This window comes from Hyla sarda, chromosome 8 (genome assembly GCF_029499605.1).
Source record: "Hyla sarda isolate aHylSar1 chromosome 8, aHylSar1.hap1, whole genome shotgun sequence".
Classification (NCBI taxonomy): Eukaryota; Metazoa; Chordata; class Amphibia; order Anura; family Hylidae; genus Hyla; species Hyla sarda.
Genome location: NC_079196.1, coordinates 216,911,953 through 216,928,560, shown reverse-complemented (window position 1 = coordinate 216,928,560; position 16,608 = coordinate 216,911,953). Strand labels below are relative to the sequence as shown.

The window sequence follows — 16,608 nt, the reverse complement described above, 5'->3', positions numbered from 1 at the left end:
TTGAGTGGGTGCTCTCTGTCACCACTCTTTTAATACCTGGCATGATGGGAGTTGTAGTGGACATGTAAGTTGCCCATAGAGGTGGCCAGGCTTTTCAGGAGCCATTCTCATCCTCTGAATTGTGGGGATGCTGTCTGCGGGGACGCACTCTTTTTATGCTGGGCATGCTGGGAGTTGTAGTTTTGCACAGTTTGGAGACAACCGCTACAGTGTAACTCTTTCCCTATAGAACGCTGTGGACATGTAAGATGCCTTTAGAGGTGCCAAGGCTTTACAAGGGCCTCTCCCAATCTCTTTTTTGAGGGAGGGGGGGCGCATCCTGTATCCATGTTTAATGCACAAAGAGGAAAAGGTGGAGTTTACAGAGGAAGGGGCGGGAAAAAAGGGGCGGGAAAAAAGGAAAAAGTCTTGAACGGAAGGGGTGGACCGATTTTGATTATGAGTATGCATGAGTTTTAGTCAGGATTAAGGCAGCCCAAAAGTTAAATACACCACTGAATGGGGGTAGTCAGATGTTGGGGTGAACAGTAGTCACACCTAAAGATTAAAGTGGAGTTGGGCCTCATTTACACTTCCTTCCACATGTTTTTTCGTTTTTTGATCCGCGTTGCTTCCATAATTTGTCATAAGTTGTTGCTTTTTCATCCAAATTTGTTCAGTTTCTTTCTTTAAAGGAGTACTCCGGTGGAAAACTTTTTTTATTTTTTATTAACTGGTACCAGAAAGTTAAACGGGTTTGTAAATTACTTCTATTAAAAAAATCTTAATCTTTCCAGTACTTATTAGCTGCTGAATACTACAGCGGAAATTCTTTTCTTTTTGAAACACGGTGCTCTCTGCTGACATCATGACCACAGTGCTCTCTGCTGACATCTCTGTCCATTTTAGGAACTGTCCAGAGCAGCATATGTTTGCTACGGGGATTTTCTCCTATTCTCCTACAGTTCCTAAAATGGACAGAGATGTCAGCAGAGAGCACTGTGCTCATGATGTCAGCAGAGAGCTCTGTGTTTCAAATGGAAAATAATTTCCACTGTAGTATTCAGCAGCTAATAAGTACTGGAAGGATTAAGATTTTTTAATAGAAGTAATTTACAAATCTGTTTAACTTTCTGGCACCAGTTTATTAAAAAAAAAAAAAAAAAAAAAAAAGTTTTTCACTTGAGAACCCCTTTAAGAATCTGAACAAATGTTGTGAGATACAGATATTCTTTTTTAGAATGTGCTCATTCTTTGGGAGTCAGTCTTGTATCGGTTTTTATTGCGTTTTATTGTTATTTAGTTGTATACTTTGTTTTACTTTCCTTTTTTCATATTTGTTCCTTTTTTTCATTGAAGGGAAGTTTTTCATGCTGTTTTGCTAATTTTTCCTGAAATATGGCTATAAAAAAATGAAACAAAACAGAAAATGCATTTTTTTTTATTTAATCCATTAAGTTATTTGGGGCTAAATCAATACCAATACAGATCCATTGGAACATGCTGCAGGTTGGGAAAAAAATATATAACAAAAAAAATTGATAAAATCATTTGAATATATTAACAATGTTTTTATACATTTTTTTTTATTAAGAAAAATGGTATCAATAAAAAAAACACACTATACTGAAGTGTGAATGAGCGCTTAGGCTGGTTTCAGATGAGCGTGAGCGTACGTTCACACCTACCCTCAGACTCCCATTACAGCAGCCTCCCATTGTTTTCAGTGGGATTCTGCTACACTATGCACACTGCTGAATTTCCGTGCCAAAAAATTCTGCCCCGGAAATTCAGGTTCCGGACTCTCCCAAAAAAAAATCATCATGTTGACATGTCTATGTAAATGGCGCATGTCTGGGCGGTCCTAGCAGACAAAATCTCTGTCTGGAAATATTCCGTAATGTAAACTTACCCTAATACATCTGGATTTTTGCATCTGCCTAGTCTGACCAAGCATCTAATGCCGTGTTTCCAAATAGTGTGCCCCCAGCTGTTGCAAAATTACAACTCCCAGCATGCCCGGACAGCCAAGGGCTGTCCGGGCATGCTGGGAGTTTATAATTTTGCAACAGCTGGAGACACACTGTTTAGAAACCACTGATCTAATGACCAAAGCTTAAGGAAATCGAGAAAAAAAAATTGGTCTGTCTGGCCATGCTGGGAGTTGTAGTTTTGCAACAGCTGGGCAGATTTATAAAAACTTGTGCAGAGAAAAAGTTGACCAGTTGCCCATAGCAACCAATCAGATCAATTCTTTCATTTTTCAGAGGCCTTGTTAAAAATGAAAGCAGCGACCTGACTGGTTGCTATGGGCAACTGGTCAATGTTTCCCCTGCACAGGTTTTGATAAATATCCCCCACTGTGTGGAAAACACTGATTTCATTTTATTGCTCTGTTCACACGATGGAACTTCCATAGCGGAACTTCCGATACAGAATTTGATTCCACCAACTTGGCGTCAGAGTCTTTATTCCCCCCCATGCCTAGCCCAGGATACAACGGTATACCTTCGGGTGGTTTTAGGCTAAACCACACCCTGGCGTCACGAATACAAGGGGTTAATGCCATCTGCCCTGCACCACACACCCCGCCATCACATGTGCGGAGAAAAAGTTGCCCAGTTGCCCATACCAACCAATCAGATCGCTTCTATCATTTTTCACAGGCCTTTTCAAAAATGAAAGCAGCGATCTGATTGGTTGCTACGGGCAACTGGTCGACTTTTCCTCTGCACAAGTTTTGATGAATCTCCTTTGTGAGTAAATTCAGCAAGGAAATTCCTCAGTGTGCATGGTAGCCTTACATATGTACGATTCTTTCTTTTCGGGACATGTGTACGTTTGATGCGAAACGCCAAATTACACGTGTCTGAAACCAATCCAGCTCTGCTACATTTCTTCGGAATAGATATTGCAGCGTGCAGCGGTTTAGAGGCCCTCCCCTGGTCATTTTCCTCTGCGGACTGTATTTTACGGAGGTCGGCAGGAGGCACAGAGCGCTAATTCTCTACGTCTCATCTCCTTTTCCCTGTATCAGCAGGTAACCTCAGGCGGAGAGGCGCTTGTCTGTGCTTCCTCTCACTCTCTGCTCTGATTCTTCTGCCACAAGCAGGTGTGGGAGTTACAGACCCCAGGGCAGAGGATGCTACATGGGTAAAAGTGTGTCAGCTCCACTCAGCCAGATCTCGTCTGCTCAGACGCTCACCGTTTCACCACCAGATCCGCCTGCAGCAGAAGGCAATTACCGGGGACTCAGACTGCGCGCCCTTCGTCCCCCCTCCTCCACCCGAAACGCACAGATGTTTACTCGCACACAATGCCTCAAACACAGAGACTCTCGTCGGGACCCATTGATGGCGAGGACGCTTTCATTCTGCCGCCTGATACATACCGTCCTTCTCCCCACTTATACACATCATATTCGTTCAACAACAAAAAAAAAATGGCGCAATACCAAAACATTTTCATCATATTCTTAAAGCACAGTAATAATATTCAGATCTACCTCTATATGTCTCGCTATGTGACCCGCAGAGGGTTAAATTTCCAATCCTGGATGCGGCGGCAATGTTTGTTTACACACGTTCCCTGTACGTATCCGTATGACCAATCAATCCTGCCAGGAGCGCATGTAAACAAATGATGGCTGCCTGCCGCCACGATAGTTGAAGGTATATTAGACTAATATATAACAAAAACCTGGCTACCTTGTTCAATCTATCATCCTGCTGTGTAGATCCAGAAAAAGGCAAATAATCAAAAATACTCATCGTAGGAGAAAATATTCCTATATTATTTCTACCTCTCCAGACATGAACATGTTAACCAAAGATATTCATAGGCCTTTTCCGCTTTCTTTTTGTGCACACCGAGTGTTATGCATATACAAGTCACACTGCAACATATGAACCCCCTACCCCGTGCCGCATCGCCACCGTCCCCCCTCTCCCGTAGCATCGCACAATAGCTAATTTCCAGTTCCATTCCACCGCTGAAATCTCACACAGCGACGGTGAAAGGATTGCCTTCGGATCCTGACTGTGAGTGCTTCTCGCCTTTTTATTTTTTTATATTTATTTTTTACTCCGGTGCAGATAGATTTTTATAGAGCTTGGATATTAATTGATCGCTTCTGACTCCGGCGTCTCCTCCTCCCTACCTACACCCCCCATACCCCCCCCTCTTTCACATAAAAAAAATCCCAGACCTGGGGGGAGGGGGGAGGAATTAAAAGACACCCTGTAGAGTAGGTTTTAAAAAAAAAAATGTTTCGACCTGTCGAGGAACCTTATGCCCCCCCCCCCTTGTGGCGGAGAAGGGGTTAAGCGCTAATAAGCGGCTGCCTGGAATCCATCCTGCACCTTGTGATATTGGCAGCATTGCAGCAGCAGGAATGGCTCGCACTCCTCTACATTTCATTTGTATGCAGCGTCTGGCTCCACCAAAGCACCTTCTGTGCAGCTTCAAACATAGATCATGTAAAATGTTGCTGATCTTCCCCTGCACAAATCACCGGGAGGGAACCAGCTGACTACATGGGGGAGGGAGGACGGTCCGTCCTGCTGGTGCAAGCTCAATTGAAAAGTACCGGGTAACCTTAGCTAATGAGGGGCACAGGTGCCGGCGTGGTGGGCACGTCCGCAGACACGCTGGGGAACGTGTGCAGACTTTGTGCCTGATGCGATCAGGTTTCTCATCCGGTAAAGGCGGTTTGTATATGTCCGTATGTCAGTATAGTGGGACTTTGTAGTTGTAATGCAACTCGTGCGCTCAACATTGGCTACAAAGTTGGCATGTGGTGGACCTTTTGTGAGACACAATATGGGAGTGACTGTTTACTGGTGGATTGTCAGTGATGTGACTTTACAACTCTGCCCCTATTTTGTGCCTAAAACTTCTAGAGGGAACGTTTGGCCAATAGCTGTTGACGATTTAAGGATTACACCTTCGATAGCAGTTGGCCAAGCGTATCTCCCACAAGCATTCATGCGCTGTGAATGTAGAGAGGGAAGAAAGTTATCACCATCAACCCTTGTCGATTTCAGTGTCTTTGACTACCTATCCCGGTTGAGTATGCATATATATCTGAATAGAAAGAAGGGATAAAGCTTCTGCCTGGTACCACTGGTGGCATCTTACCTACCTATCCAATATACTCGATCCTTCTCTCCCCCAAAATTATCTGTCAGGGATTGTCTGGAGGACCCATAAACACATTAGACAGTTGTCTTGTCCAACCAAAATTATCGGGCTCAGACAACTGTGTGTAGGTGAAGTGGAAACTGGTACCAGTATGAGCCTATCTGTTATATAAGAACCAGCTGAGGCATCTTTCACTTATAAGGTGTGAATGGATAAGCTGTCTAGGGTGAATGCACCTCAGCTTTTGTGACAGGAAATTGCAGCTTTGGGTTGAATTTGAGGAATTCCTGTAATTTTGAAGAGTGGTCCATAAGCCGGCAGTGACAGGGTTGTAGGATTAGTGTGGTCGAAGGTAAAAGCCTCATATCTGAATCTCTCCTGTTCTGTTTTTTTCTACAGATAACAAGAGCAAGTCATGCAGTCTTTTCGGGAAAGGTGTGGTTTCCACGGCAACCAGCAGAACTACCAACCATCTTCACAGGATTCCTCACGCCTGGAGAATTACAGGCATCAAAGTCACCCGGGGCTCAACTGTGTGCGTCAGAGACAGATGACCAAAGGGTACTATGCCCAGACGTCCTATCAAGGTTTCGAGAACAATACTGGGGAGAAATACCCCCGTGGTGACAAGCACATGAATGTCCAACAGCTTCAAGGCAGGGTCTCTTTTGCTAGTTTCCCTGAGGGCAACGTGTACCCTGCACAGTATTCCGGAGAAGATGGGATGCAAAACTGGGGGCAATCTCAGGCTTTAGGTGGGGCAAAATATGAGGAAAACGTAATTAAGAAGACCCCTGCAGAAAACAGGGGATATCAAGATCCAACTGGACAGATACAGTTCCGTTCCCACTCTCTACACCACCCCCAGCAACCAAATCTTCCTTACACGAAGCTTCCACGGCAGAAGGTGCAGAATGACGTCCCATCTTCCCCCCTGCCTTTTACCCAGTCATCCCACTTCAACCAGAGTTTCCCCACTTCCACATACTCCTCTGTGCCAGGTAGTAGCCCTGTATCTCATTCCTTCAAAAGTTGCACATCCCCTTCTAACCCTTCTCACGAACGTGCTATGGCTACTGCCAACCAACGGGTGCAGCCCATGCATGGCTACCAGTCATCTAGAATGGCTTCCTTTGAGCAAACACAGCGCCACCATACACAGGAAACTTTGCACTACCAGAACATGGCCAAGTTCCATGGGCAACATTACAGCCAACAAAGCCAAGCGTATTGTCAACCTGAGACTCCAAGCAGAACTCCAGAACAGTATTATCAAACATTCAGTCCAAGTGCCAGCCATTCTCCAGCCCGCTCTGTGGGCAGATCCCCATCCTATAGTTCCACCCCTTCTCCACTAATGCCAAACATAGAGAACTATCAGTACAACCAGCAACAGCATAACACTAATACATTCCCTATGGGTATTTCTGATCACAGCCACTACATGCCTCTCCTAAATCCTTCACCTACAGGCACCTCCAGTCCAGAGTCTCAAACAAAAACCTTGCAGAATGATAAAATTCCAGAGACCTTGTTGTCTGACCTCAGTTTGCAAAGCCTTACAGCCCTTACCTCTCAAGTGGAGAACATCTCAACAACCGTTCAGCAACTACTTATGACTAAGTCCGGAATTCCCCAGAAGAAGGCCATTAAGACATCTCCCAGGACTCCCGAGCAAATGAAAGGACAGCATTGTAGTTCAGAGAGTAGTGCTTATTCATCCGAACCAATGGGAACACCTCTTTCAGAAACCCTTGGTACCCCACAGTCTGTCCATGCCGAGGTTCAAGATACAGACTATCTTAGTGGTTCTGATGACCAGATAGAGAGAAATTACTTGTATTGTGGTCCAGGACGAAGCCCGGCCAGGGCCAACAGTACCAAAATGAAGCCAGAATCTATCTCCACGTGTTCTGTGACATCACCTGACAACATGTCTACCAAGTCAGATGATTCCTTTCAGAGCATACATGCCAACCTTCCCTTGGAGACTTTTGCAAAACTGGTGAGCAGTGAGAGAGAATGCCCACACTTACTGGTTAATGCTCTATCCCAGGAGGAGTTGTCTACAGAAATTATCGCTCTGCAAGACGCTATTGATAATGAGAAAGCAGAAAAGGCTTGGGTCGATTCTCCGGAATTGGATAATAATTCACCCAAATCCCCATTCAACTTAGAAAATCACACTTGTGTGGAACCAGTGGTGAAAAACACATGGCCAGATCAGGAGAACGTTCAGTTGTTTTCGCAAGCTTTGAAGAAAGGAGCATCAGAAAAAACTCCTCTGAGGAACCACGATGAGTTCAACAACTATTATGAGAAGAAGGAATTTCAATCACCCAATAAAAAAGTTGCAGAAGAAAACACAGGAAATACGGTCATTTTGGGCAATGAGAAGAATGTTGAGCCTGTGACATCTAGTGCCAGCTACACCAGTTATTCAAATACAGTTGCAAACACAAATTGTGCAAAAAATTCTGATCCCTTTGACTGGCCAGATAAAAACATGACCGAGACTTGCCTTCGGTGGAAAGAAATTGAGTTAACCCTTCATTCTTCAGATCTCCAAAAAGGTTTGTTTCAATGCAAGGAAAGTAAAGTTGGTAGTCAACTTGATGTCCCTGATATGGAGACACCCCTGGAAAATGACTCCGGAGAAGAGTTCAACAAAGAGGGTGCCGAAGAAATGGCTTATCCAGAAGATAACAAAGAAGACAGTGAAAAGTGGCTGGAAGACACAAGGGATTGTTACACTGAAGAAGACTTCCATGACATACCCGATCTACCATCCCAAAAAGAATCCAATCTGGAACCAGAAGATTATTCTTCACTATGTGACTTTTCGGAAAGAAAATCTTTCATTTACGATGAATCAATTATGAAACCGACTAGAGGTTCAGAAGCATTATCTTCCATTAACACGCCAGAGTCCATAGAAAATCCAAGCACAGAGGAGAAGGAGAATTTGGTGACGCCTTCACAGTTGTCTTGTAATTCCATCATGTTGCTTGGCCCCACTGTTGAAACAGAGTCAAAAGTAAAAAGCTGGTTTGAGTCCACAATACCTCACATCGACAACACAAAAGAAAAAGTTGAAGACATTGAAGAAAGTCCGCTAGAATCAGAAGCCCTTCAAGACGCAGAAGAAAAAAACCCTGAAATGATTGAACAGTCTTTATCTAAAATTGAAGAAGTGGTTGAAAAGAAATCTCTACGTGGTCGAAGGAGTCAGTGCAGAACTGCCGAAACTTCTGAGCCTAATGCTCCTGTCCAGACTCCGACTGAGCCAAATAGCAAAGCTGAGACTGAAGATGATAAGGGCCAGACGGAAAGTGTAAATGAAGTAGCAGCCATCGTGAAGTCTCCTGTGACTGAAGTGACAACTGCAAGGATGTGCACCCGTTCCTCTACTGCCAAGGTAGAGCCTAAAGGATGTGGAACAGGGATCAAGACACCCCCTCAAGAGAAGATGACTAAGAAAGGAGGCTTTGGTGAGAAGGAGAGGGCCCCATATAAAACGGGAAAAAGAGGTGGGAAGAATGCCTTGAAAATGGAACCAGCATCCAATGACGAAAATGTGTTCCTTCTACAAAACACCTCACCCACAATCCTCAGTGGCACTCAGAAATCTAAAGAAAATGGCTTCAGTATTCTAAAGGATGAGCGGTCCATGATTTTAAGGTCACGAAGCAAGAAACAGGAACTTTTCCCAGCAAAGAGAAGAAGAGGTAAAAAGGGAATGAACTTTGTCTTGAAGAAGCGTTCATCCTTAAAGAAAATAATTGCCAACAATTGCTCTCCTGCAGATACTTTTCAGAATATGCCAAAAGTCAGGAAAAGGATGAAGCTCACCAATGCAGCAGTGGGAATAAATGTCAAAAATTCTGAGCGACCCTTGCATTCTCTGAAGAGAAAGTCAAACTTAATTTCTCCGGTACCGGCCAAAAAGCGAAACTTGATCATACGTAGTAAAAAAACTAAAGAGCAGAAGGCAGAGACCCCTCCCAATTTATTTAAAAAAATTAAACCGGTCAAAGTCAAAAAAGAAAAGGTCAAATTATCAATAGCGACAAAGAAGAATTGTAAGGTTATCCTAAGTGCCCCTTCTGTGCGAATTTCCCAAGACGTTTGCCTGAAGGTGACCTCACGCACGTCATACCATGGGCCAATAAAGACAAAGGTATTACCACCAAGAAAAGGTAGAGGTTTGAAAATGGAAGCAATTGTTCAAAAAATTACATCACCAAATCAAAAGAAGCAAGGTGCTGCCATGGCATTAGCAATGAATGCTTTGGCTTCTAACATCACTAGTGGTGCCCAAGGAAGGGAGATAAAAGATGGCACCTTAGTAACAACAGATGCCAAAACTAAGACAATGGCTCAAGATTTAACCCGTATAAAGTCTTCGAAGCCAGAGACTGACCCACATAATGGGACTTGTCAAGGGTCAAGCAACAAGACCCTCAAAGGAAAACCCTTCAACAAGAGGAAAACAGCTCCCAATTCACTAAATGTCGTGGCTGGTTTACATAATGTGGCCAAGAGAGAGGTCAACTGTCCAGGTTCAAAAAAAATTATTTCTGTCCCCAAAAAGAAGTTCAGAAGAGGAAGATCCAAAAGTTCCCCAGGCACTTCTAAAGCAACAGTGAAGAAGCTTCTTGGTTCTTCTCCATCTGTTCTTCTAACATCTAAAGACAAGGCTCTCTCAGACAATGTTCTCTTGCCAAGTAAGTTCCGCTCAAGTGAGTGCAAACAGACAGGGCCCAAAGAGTGCTCTAATCTTCCTGACACATCCGGGGAGCCCCTTTCCCAAACCAGAGCTAGAAAAAAATCAAAGTATCCAGCCTTCAATGGCTACACTAAGAGGCAACGCAAGTGTGCTCCTCGAGGCAGGTCCACCAGCCAAACTCCCGGAAGCAAGCAGAGGTCAAAGAGGCAAAATGTTCCTCTTGTTACACCCAAAGAACCCGAAATTAAGTTGAAGTATGTATCCTCTAAACCACCCCGGGCTGAAAGCAGAGTCCGACTCTTTTCTCCATACATTCAGGTGGCGAAAAAAAATTCCTTCACTACTACTTGCACCGTTGTCAATTCTGCTGGCGATGAGATGCGATTGTTGAAAGAGAGAAGTGCAGTCCACTGTTCGTCTCCCTCGGTCACGTTTTCCAACCAAGGTTCTATACCGATTTCTTCTAGGATGCAGTTGGGACCTCTTGTGTGCAAGTCAGTGAGCTCCGGTTGTCTCCTCTGTTGCTTGTGCCGTTGCCCTGCCAACTATAAAGACTTGGGTGATCTTTGTGGCCCTTACTACCCCATGGACTGTTTACCTAACAAAAAACCCAGGCCGAAAGATAAACTCAAAACAGAGGACACCTCAACAGAGAAGTCCTCAAAGATGGTAGACTCTCTGTGCACGACAGGGAGTGGGAGGACGTCTTGCACGGACAGTGCAGCCACTGAGGTAGTGAAACACAACAATCTCCGCTCTAGTGCCCGTGGAATGCTCAGGAAGCTGCCCAGCTGTTACTGCTGTAACAAAAAGGCAGAGGGAACAGACACTGAGAAGCCCAGGAGGCACCATTGCAGCAAAAACTCTGAGCCTCATTCACTGGAGGCCGAGACCCAGGAGCACTGGGTCCATGAAGCTTGTGCTGTGTGGACCAGTGGAATTTACCTAGTGGCCGGGAAACTTTACGGTGTCCATGAAGCTATTCAGATGGCAGCCTCAGGAGTGAGTAAAACAGTCACATGCAATGCACTGTCAAACTTGTATGAATGTTGTAAAAAAAATGTCTTCTTTGTTGATTTTGAGTGGTTCACTATGTTAGAACCAGTTACTGCAGTAGTCCCCAACCCAATCCTCAAGGCCCACTAACAGTCCGAGTTTTTTCAGCTACTCCATTGGAATAGAAAATGGAAGAGTTCAAATCCTGGACTGCTGGTGGTCTTGAAGACTGGTGTCCCTTTGTCACTACTCCATTGGAATAGAACAGGTAAAAACTCTAATCCTGGACTGTTGGTTGGTCTTGAGGACTGGGTTGGGGACCTCTTTTTGTAGGTCCTGAGGACTAGGTTGGGGACCTCTCCAATGTTGCTGGAGTTTTCTTCTTCTCTGCTGGGCCCAGTGTTGTTTGCAAGGCACCTGTACAGTCCGTGAAGCCCCTACAATAAAGTCCCTGTGTCTCCCACCATCATAGTTACACTTTTGTTTGGGGACGAGAACCAGCACCAGCAAAATTAGATTTTAAGTAGTTCACTCTGTCAGAGCCAGTTAAAATAGTGGCCCCCAACCCAGTCCTCAAGGCCCAACAACATTCCGGGTTTTCTCATTACACCCTTGGAATAGAACAGGGAAAAACTCTAATCCTGGACTGTTGGATGGTCTTGAGGACCGGGTTGGCGACCTCCCGAATATTGCTGGATTTTTCAGCTTCTCTCGTGTTTTTGGCGAGGCACCTGTACAATGGCTGAAGCCCCTACGATCCCTACGATAAAGTCCCTGTGTCTCCCACCATCATAGTGAGAGAAAAAAAGAACACCAGCAACATTTGATTTTGATGGTTCACTATGTTAGAGTCAGGTAAAGAAGTGGTGCCCAACCCAGTCCTCAAGGCCCATCAACATCCCAGGTTTTTTCGTTACTCCATAGAAATTGAACAGGGAAAAATTCTAATCCTGGACTGTTGGTTGGTCTTGAGGACCGGGTTGGGGACCTCTGTTTGTAGGTCCTGAGGACTAAGTTTAAGACTTCTCCAATGTTGCTGGAGTTTTCATCTTCTCTGCTGGGCCCAGTGTTGTTCGCAAGGCACCTCTACAATGTGTGAAGCCCCTATGTTAAAGTCCCTGTGTCTCCCACCATCATAATTAGAATTCTGTTAGAAGATGAGAACACCAGCAACATTTGATTATGATTGGTTCCCTATGTTTGAGCAGTGGTCCCCAACCCAGTCCTCAAGATCCACCATCATTCTGGGGTTTTTCAGTTACACCATTGGAATAGAACAGGAAAAAATCAAATCCTGGACTGTTGTTGGTCTTGTAGATTGGGGACTTCTCCAATGTTACTGGAGTTTTTATCTCCTCTGCTGGGTCCGCGTTTTTGTCGAGGCACCTGTACAATGCGTGAAGGCCCTATGTTAAAGTCCCTGTGTCTCCCACCATCATAGTTAGAATTCTGTTAGAAGATGAAAACACAAGAAACATTTGATTATGATTGGTTCCCTATGTTGGATCAGTGGTCCCCAACCCAGTGCTCAAGGGCCACCAACATTCTGGGTTTTTTCAGTTATTCCATTGGAATAGAACAGGGGAAAATCAAATCCTGGACTGTTGGTGGGTCTTGTAGACTGGGGAGTTCTCCTCTGCTGGGTCCGTGTTTTTGACGAGGCACCTGTACAATGTGTGAAGGCCCCACAGTAAAATCCCTGTCTCTCCCACCATCATAGACTTCTAGTAGGAACAAGAGCACCAGCAGCATTTGAATTTGAGTAGTTAACTATGTTAGAGCCAATTACAGCAGTGGCCCCCAACCAACAGTCCGAGTTTTTTTAGTTACTCCCTTGGAATAAAATTGGGAAAAATGTAAGACTATGTTGGGGACCTATGTAATGTTGCTAGAGTTTTCATCTCCTCTGCTGGGTCAGTGGAGGCACCTGTACAATGTGTGAAGCCCCTACAGTAAAGCCCCTGTCTCTCTCCCACCATCATAGTTAGACTTCTGGTAGGATACAAGAACACCAACAACATTTGATTTTGATGGTTCACTATGTTAGAGTCAGTTAAAGCAGTTGGCCCCAACCCAGTCCTCAAGGCCCACCAATGTTCCAGCTTTTTTCATTACTCCATTGGAATAGAACTGGTGAAAACTCTAATCCTGGACTGTTGGTTGGTCTTGAGGACTGAGTTGGGGACCTCTGTTTGTAGGTCCTGAGGACTAGGTTGGGGACCTCTCCAATGTTGCTGGAGTTGTCATCTTCTCTGCTGGGCCCAGTGTTGTTCGCAAGGCACCTGTACAGTGCGTGAAGCCCCTACAATAAAGTCCCTGTGTCTCCCACCATCATAGTTACACTTTTGTTTGGAGACGAGAACCAGCACCAGCAAAATTAGATTTTAAGTGGTTCACTCTGTTAGAGCCTGTTAAAGCATTGGTCCCCAACCCATTCCTCAAGACCCAACAACATTCCGGGTTTTCTCATTACTCACTTGGAATAGAACAGGGAAAAACTCTAATCCTGGACTGTTGGATGGTCTTGAGGACCGGGTTGGGCACCTCTCCAATATTGCTGTAGTTTTCGTGTTTTTGGCGAGGCACCTGTATAATGCCTGAAGCCCCTACGATAAAGTCCCTGTGTCTCCCACTATCATAGTTAGAGGAGATAAGAACACCAGCAACATTTAAAGGGGTTATCCAGGAAAAAACTTTTATATATATATATATATATATATATATATATATATATATCACCTGGCTCCAGAAAGTTAAACAGATTTGTAAATTACTTCTATTAAAAAATCTTAATCCTTTCAGTACTTATGAGCTTCTGAAGTTAAGGTTGTTCTTTTCTGTCTAAGTGCTCTCTAATGACAACCGGGAACCGCCCAGTTTAGAGGAGGTTTGCTATGGAGATTTGCTTCTAAACTGGACAGTTCCCGAGACAGGTGTCATCAGAGAGCACTTAGACAGAAAAGAACAACCTTATCTTCAGAAGCTCATAAGTACTGAAAGGATTAAGATTTTTTAATAGAAGTAATTTACAAATCTGTTTAACTTTCTGGAGCCAGTTCATATATAAAAAAAAAGTTTTTTCCTGGATAACCCCTTTAAGTCTGGATTGTAGAAAACACTGCAGCATAAGTTCTTGTAAGTACTGCAAAGCCTAAATGAAAGTACTGCCAGCTTTCCATTATATTTTGGGTTTTCAATTTCTCGCCATTTTCAAGATCTCTGTTTGCTGTCGGTGAATGGGAACATTCCAGTTTACATCCAGAGGCCAGGGTGGAGTCACATGTGCAGTTTTTGTTGGCGTTTCGGAATGTCTTTGTCCTTCGTGTAGATTTCCATGTCCTCTTGAACCCCTCTTCTAGTTTTGGCTTCAAAAATATATATGCATATATGACTGCAGGGTAATTCATCCCACAGCTGAGAGTTTGTTACAGTTGTATCCAGTATAAACAATCCTCTGTGAGCTAAACCATCTGGACTCCAGGTAAGTGTATCCCAAATCAGGGTGCCTCCAGCTGTTGCAAAACTACAACTTCCAGCGTGCCCGGACAGCCTTCGGCTGTCCGTGCACGCTTGGAGTTGTAGTTTTACAACAGCTGGAGAGACCCTGATACATTTTACCTGCACTGATACATTGTAGCAAGCTTTCAGTAAAGGAGAAAAAAGATTTGTGCTGCTGAGGTGTTTCGCTCACAGAATGTTTGTCCAGACTGGGCTGTACTGTCTTCTGCTCCCATTATGTTGACAGCAAGCAGAGATCTCGAAATGATGGGGTCCGGGAACCGATGCGCAATGTACATTCGAAAGGTGCACCTTTTTTCATTATGTCGCACTTAAACCAGGCGCAAAATAAAATCGCGCTTCCCCTTTAAATGTTGTGGCCATGCAGAGCCGTCTGCACTATTAGACAATGCCACCACCTAGTGTCCAGGAGAGGTTACTACATCATCATTGCAGTCTACAGTCAAAGTGTACAGCGGTCGAACCTTATATAAGGATTATATAAAAGGGTTTTATGTAATGTTTTAAGCGGAGACTCTCTTAGTGGTTTTTTTTAGACGGAAGTATAAGAAATTTAATAGGAAAACATGTGGCGTGATCAATGAATGTTAGGTTATGGCTAAAATAGAGGCAGGGAGTCCATAGAGGTTATATGTAGTATATCTACTGACTATGATGGAGGAGATGAGGCGTTAGTCCACCACCCATCCTATGCTGCAGCCCCTCTGTTTTGAGAATCAGTGGTTGGGGTTGTCTAAGACTGCACAAAAATAAAGGTGTAGGGATAAAGAACTAGGATTATCCAGCAGCAGAAAGTGCAGTAAAAGGTATGTATCTTTATTTTTTCAATATCAAATGATACAGAGCATCAAAAACTGACGTGTTTCAGGTCCTTGCAACCCTTAATCCTGACATTAATTACTGACACATTTCAGGTCCTTGCAAGTCTTATTCATGGTATCAAATACCGACAGGTTTCAGGTCCTCACGACCCTAGTGATGGCATCAAATACTGACAAGTTTCAGGTCCTTACGACCCTTAGTCGGGGCATCAAATACCAACAGATTTCAGGTCCTTACGGCCCTTAGTGATGACATCAAATACTGACATGTTTCAGGTCCTCACAACCCTTTGTTATGGCATCAAATACTGACAGGTTTTACAACCTTACAACCCTTAGTCATGACATCAAATACTGACACTATTCAGGTCCTCACGACTCTTAGTTATGGCATCAAATACCAATGGGTTTCAGGTCCTTAGGACCCTTAGTCATGACATCAAATACCAATGGGTTTCAGGTCTTTACCACACTTAGTCATGACATCAAATACTGACATGTTTAAGTTCCTCACGACACTTAGTCATGACATCAAATACCAACAGGTTTCAGGTCCTTACGATTTTTAGTCATGGCATCAAATACCAATGGGTTTCAGGTCCTTACAACCCTTGGTCATGGCATCAAATACTGACGGGTGTCAGGGCTTTATGACCCTTAGTCATGACATCAAATACCGATGGGTTTCAGGTCTTCACGACACTTGGTCATGACATCAAATACTGACACGTTTCAGGTCCTCACGACTCTTAGTCATGACATCAAATACCAACATGTCCTTACGACCCTTAGTCATGGCATCAAATACCAACAGGTTTCAGGTCTTCACGACACTTAGTCATGGCATCAAATACAGATGGGTTTCAGGTCCTTACGACCCTTAGTCATGACATGATGAAAGGTTGTGAGGACCCAAAACTTTAACTCATTTAATATTGGAACAACATAGAAACATAGCTTTTACCGCACTTAACATTTACTGCTGGGCAATCCTTCCGGTTACTGTCAGTGGTACATGGGCAATCTTTCTGCGTTAGAAATTTGGACATTTTCAAATGCTGACAGAGGAGCTGCTGCATGTTCACAGGGTAATCCTAGTGCTCCGTCCCTGCACCTTCATCTGTATTCTGTGCCCCAGATTTTTCCATCTGCATCAAAGCTTAGATCCACAGGGTTAAGACGCCCACGCATGGAGCACTTATTTATTAATTTTTTTTTTTTTTTGCTGCACTGTGATCATACTTGATGAGGTTGGAAGGCTCTGCTACATCTGCACATCAGAGATTACACAATATACAGGATGGATTATTGGGGGGGTCATTACTTGATGCATAGTTTGTTCTCAGTGCTACCAGTGCAGCCATTCCAGTTATCCCATCAGGTTTACATGAGAAGGAGAAGATCTTTGTGGATAGGTCAGCT

At 44.1% G+C, this 16,608-nt stretch overlaps 1 protein-coding gene across 4 annotated transcripts in view; it reads left to right on the top strand.

The window, feature by feature from the left end:
- The window catches only part of RAI1 (retinoic acid induced 1), a 208,810-nt gene that overhangs the window by 174,700 nt on the left and 17,502 nt on the right, over positions 1–16,608 (top strand). For all 4 annotated transcript variants that reach the window (XM_056534105.1, XM_056534106.1, XM_056534103.1 and 1 more), the window contains exon 2: positions 5,521–10,852. In XM_056534105.1, coding sequence (XP_056390080.1) covers positions 5,537–10,852 — 5,316 coding nt within the window. In that variant the 5' untranslated portion in view covers positions 5,521–5,536. The remainder of the gene's footprint in view (positions 1–5,520; positions 10,853–16,608) is intronic.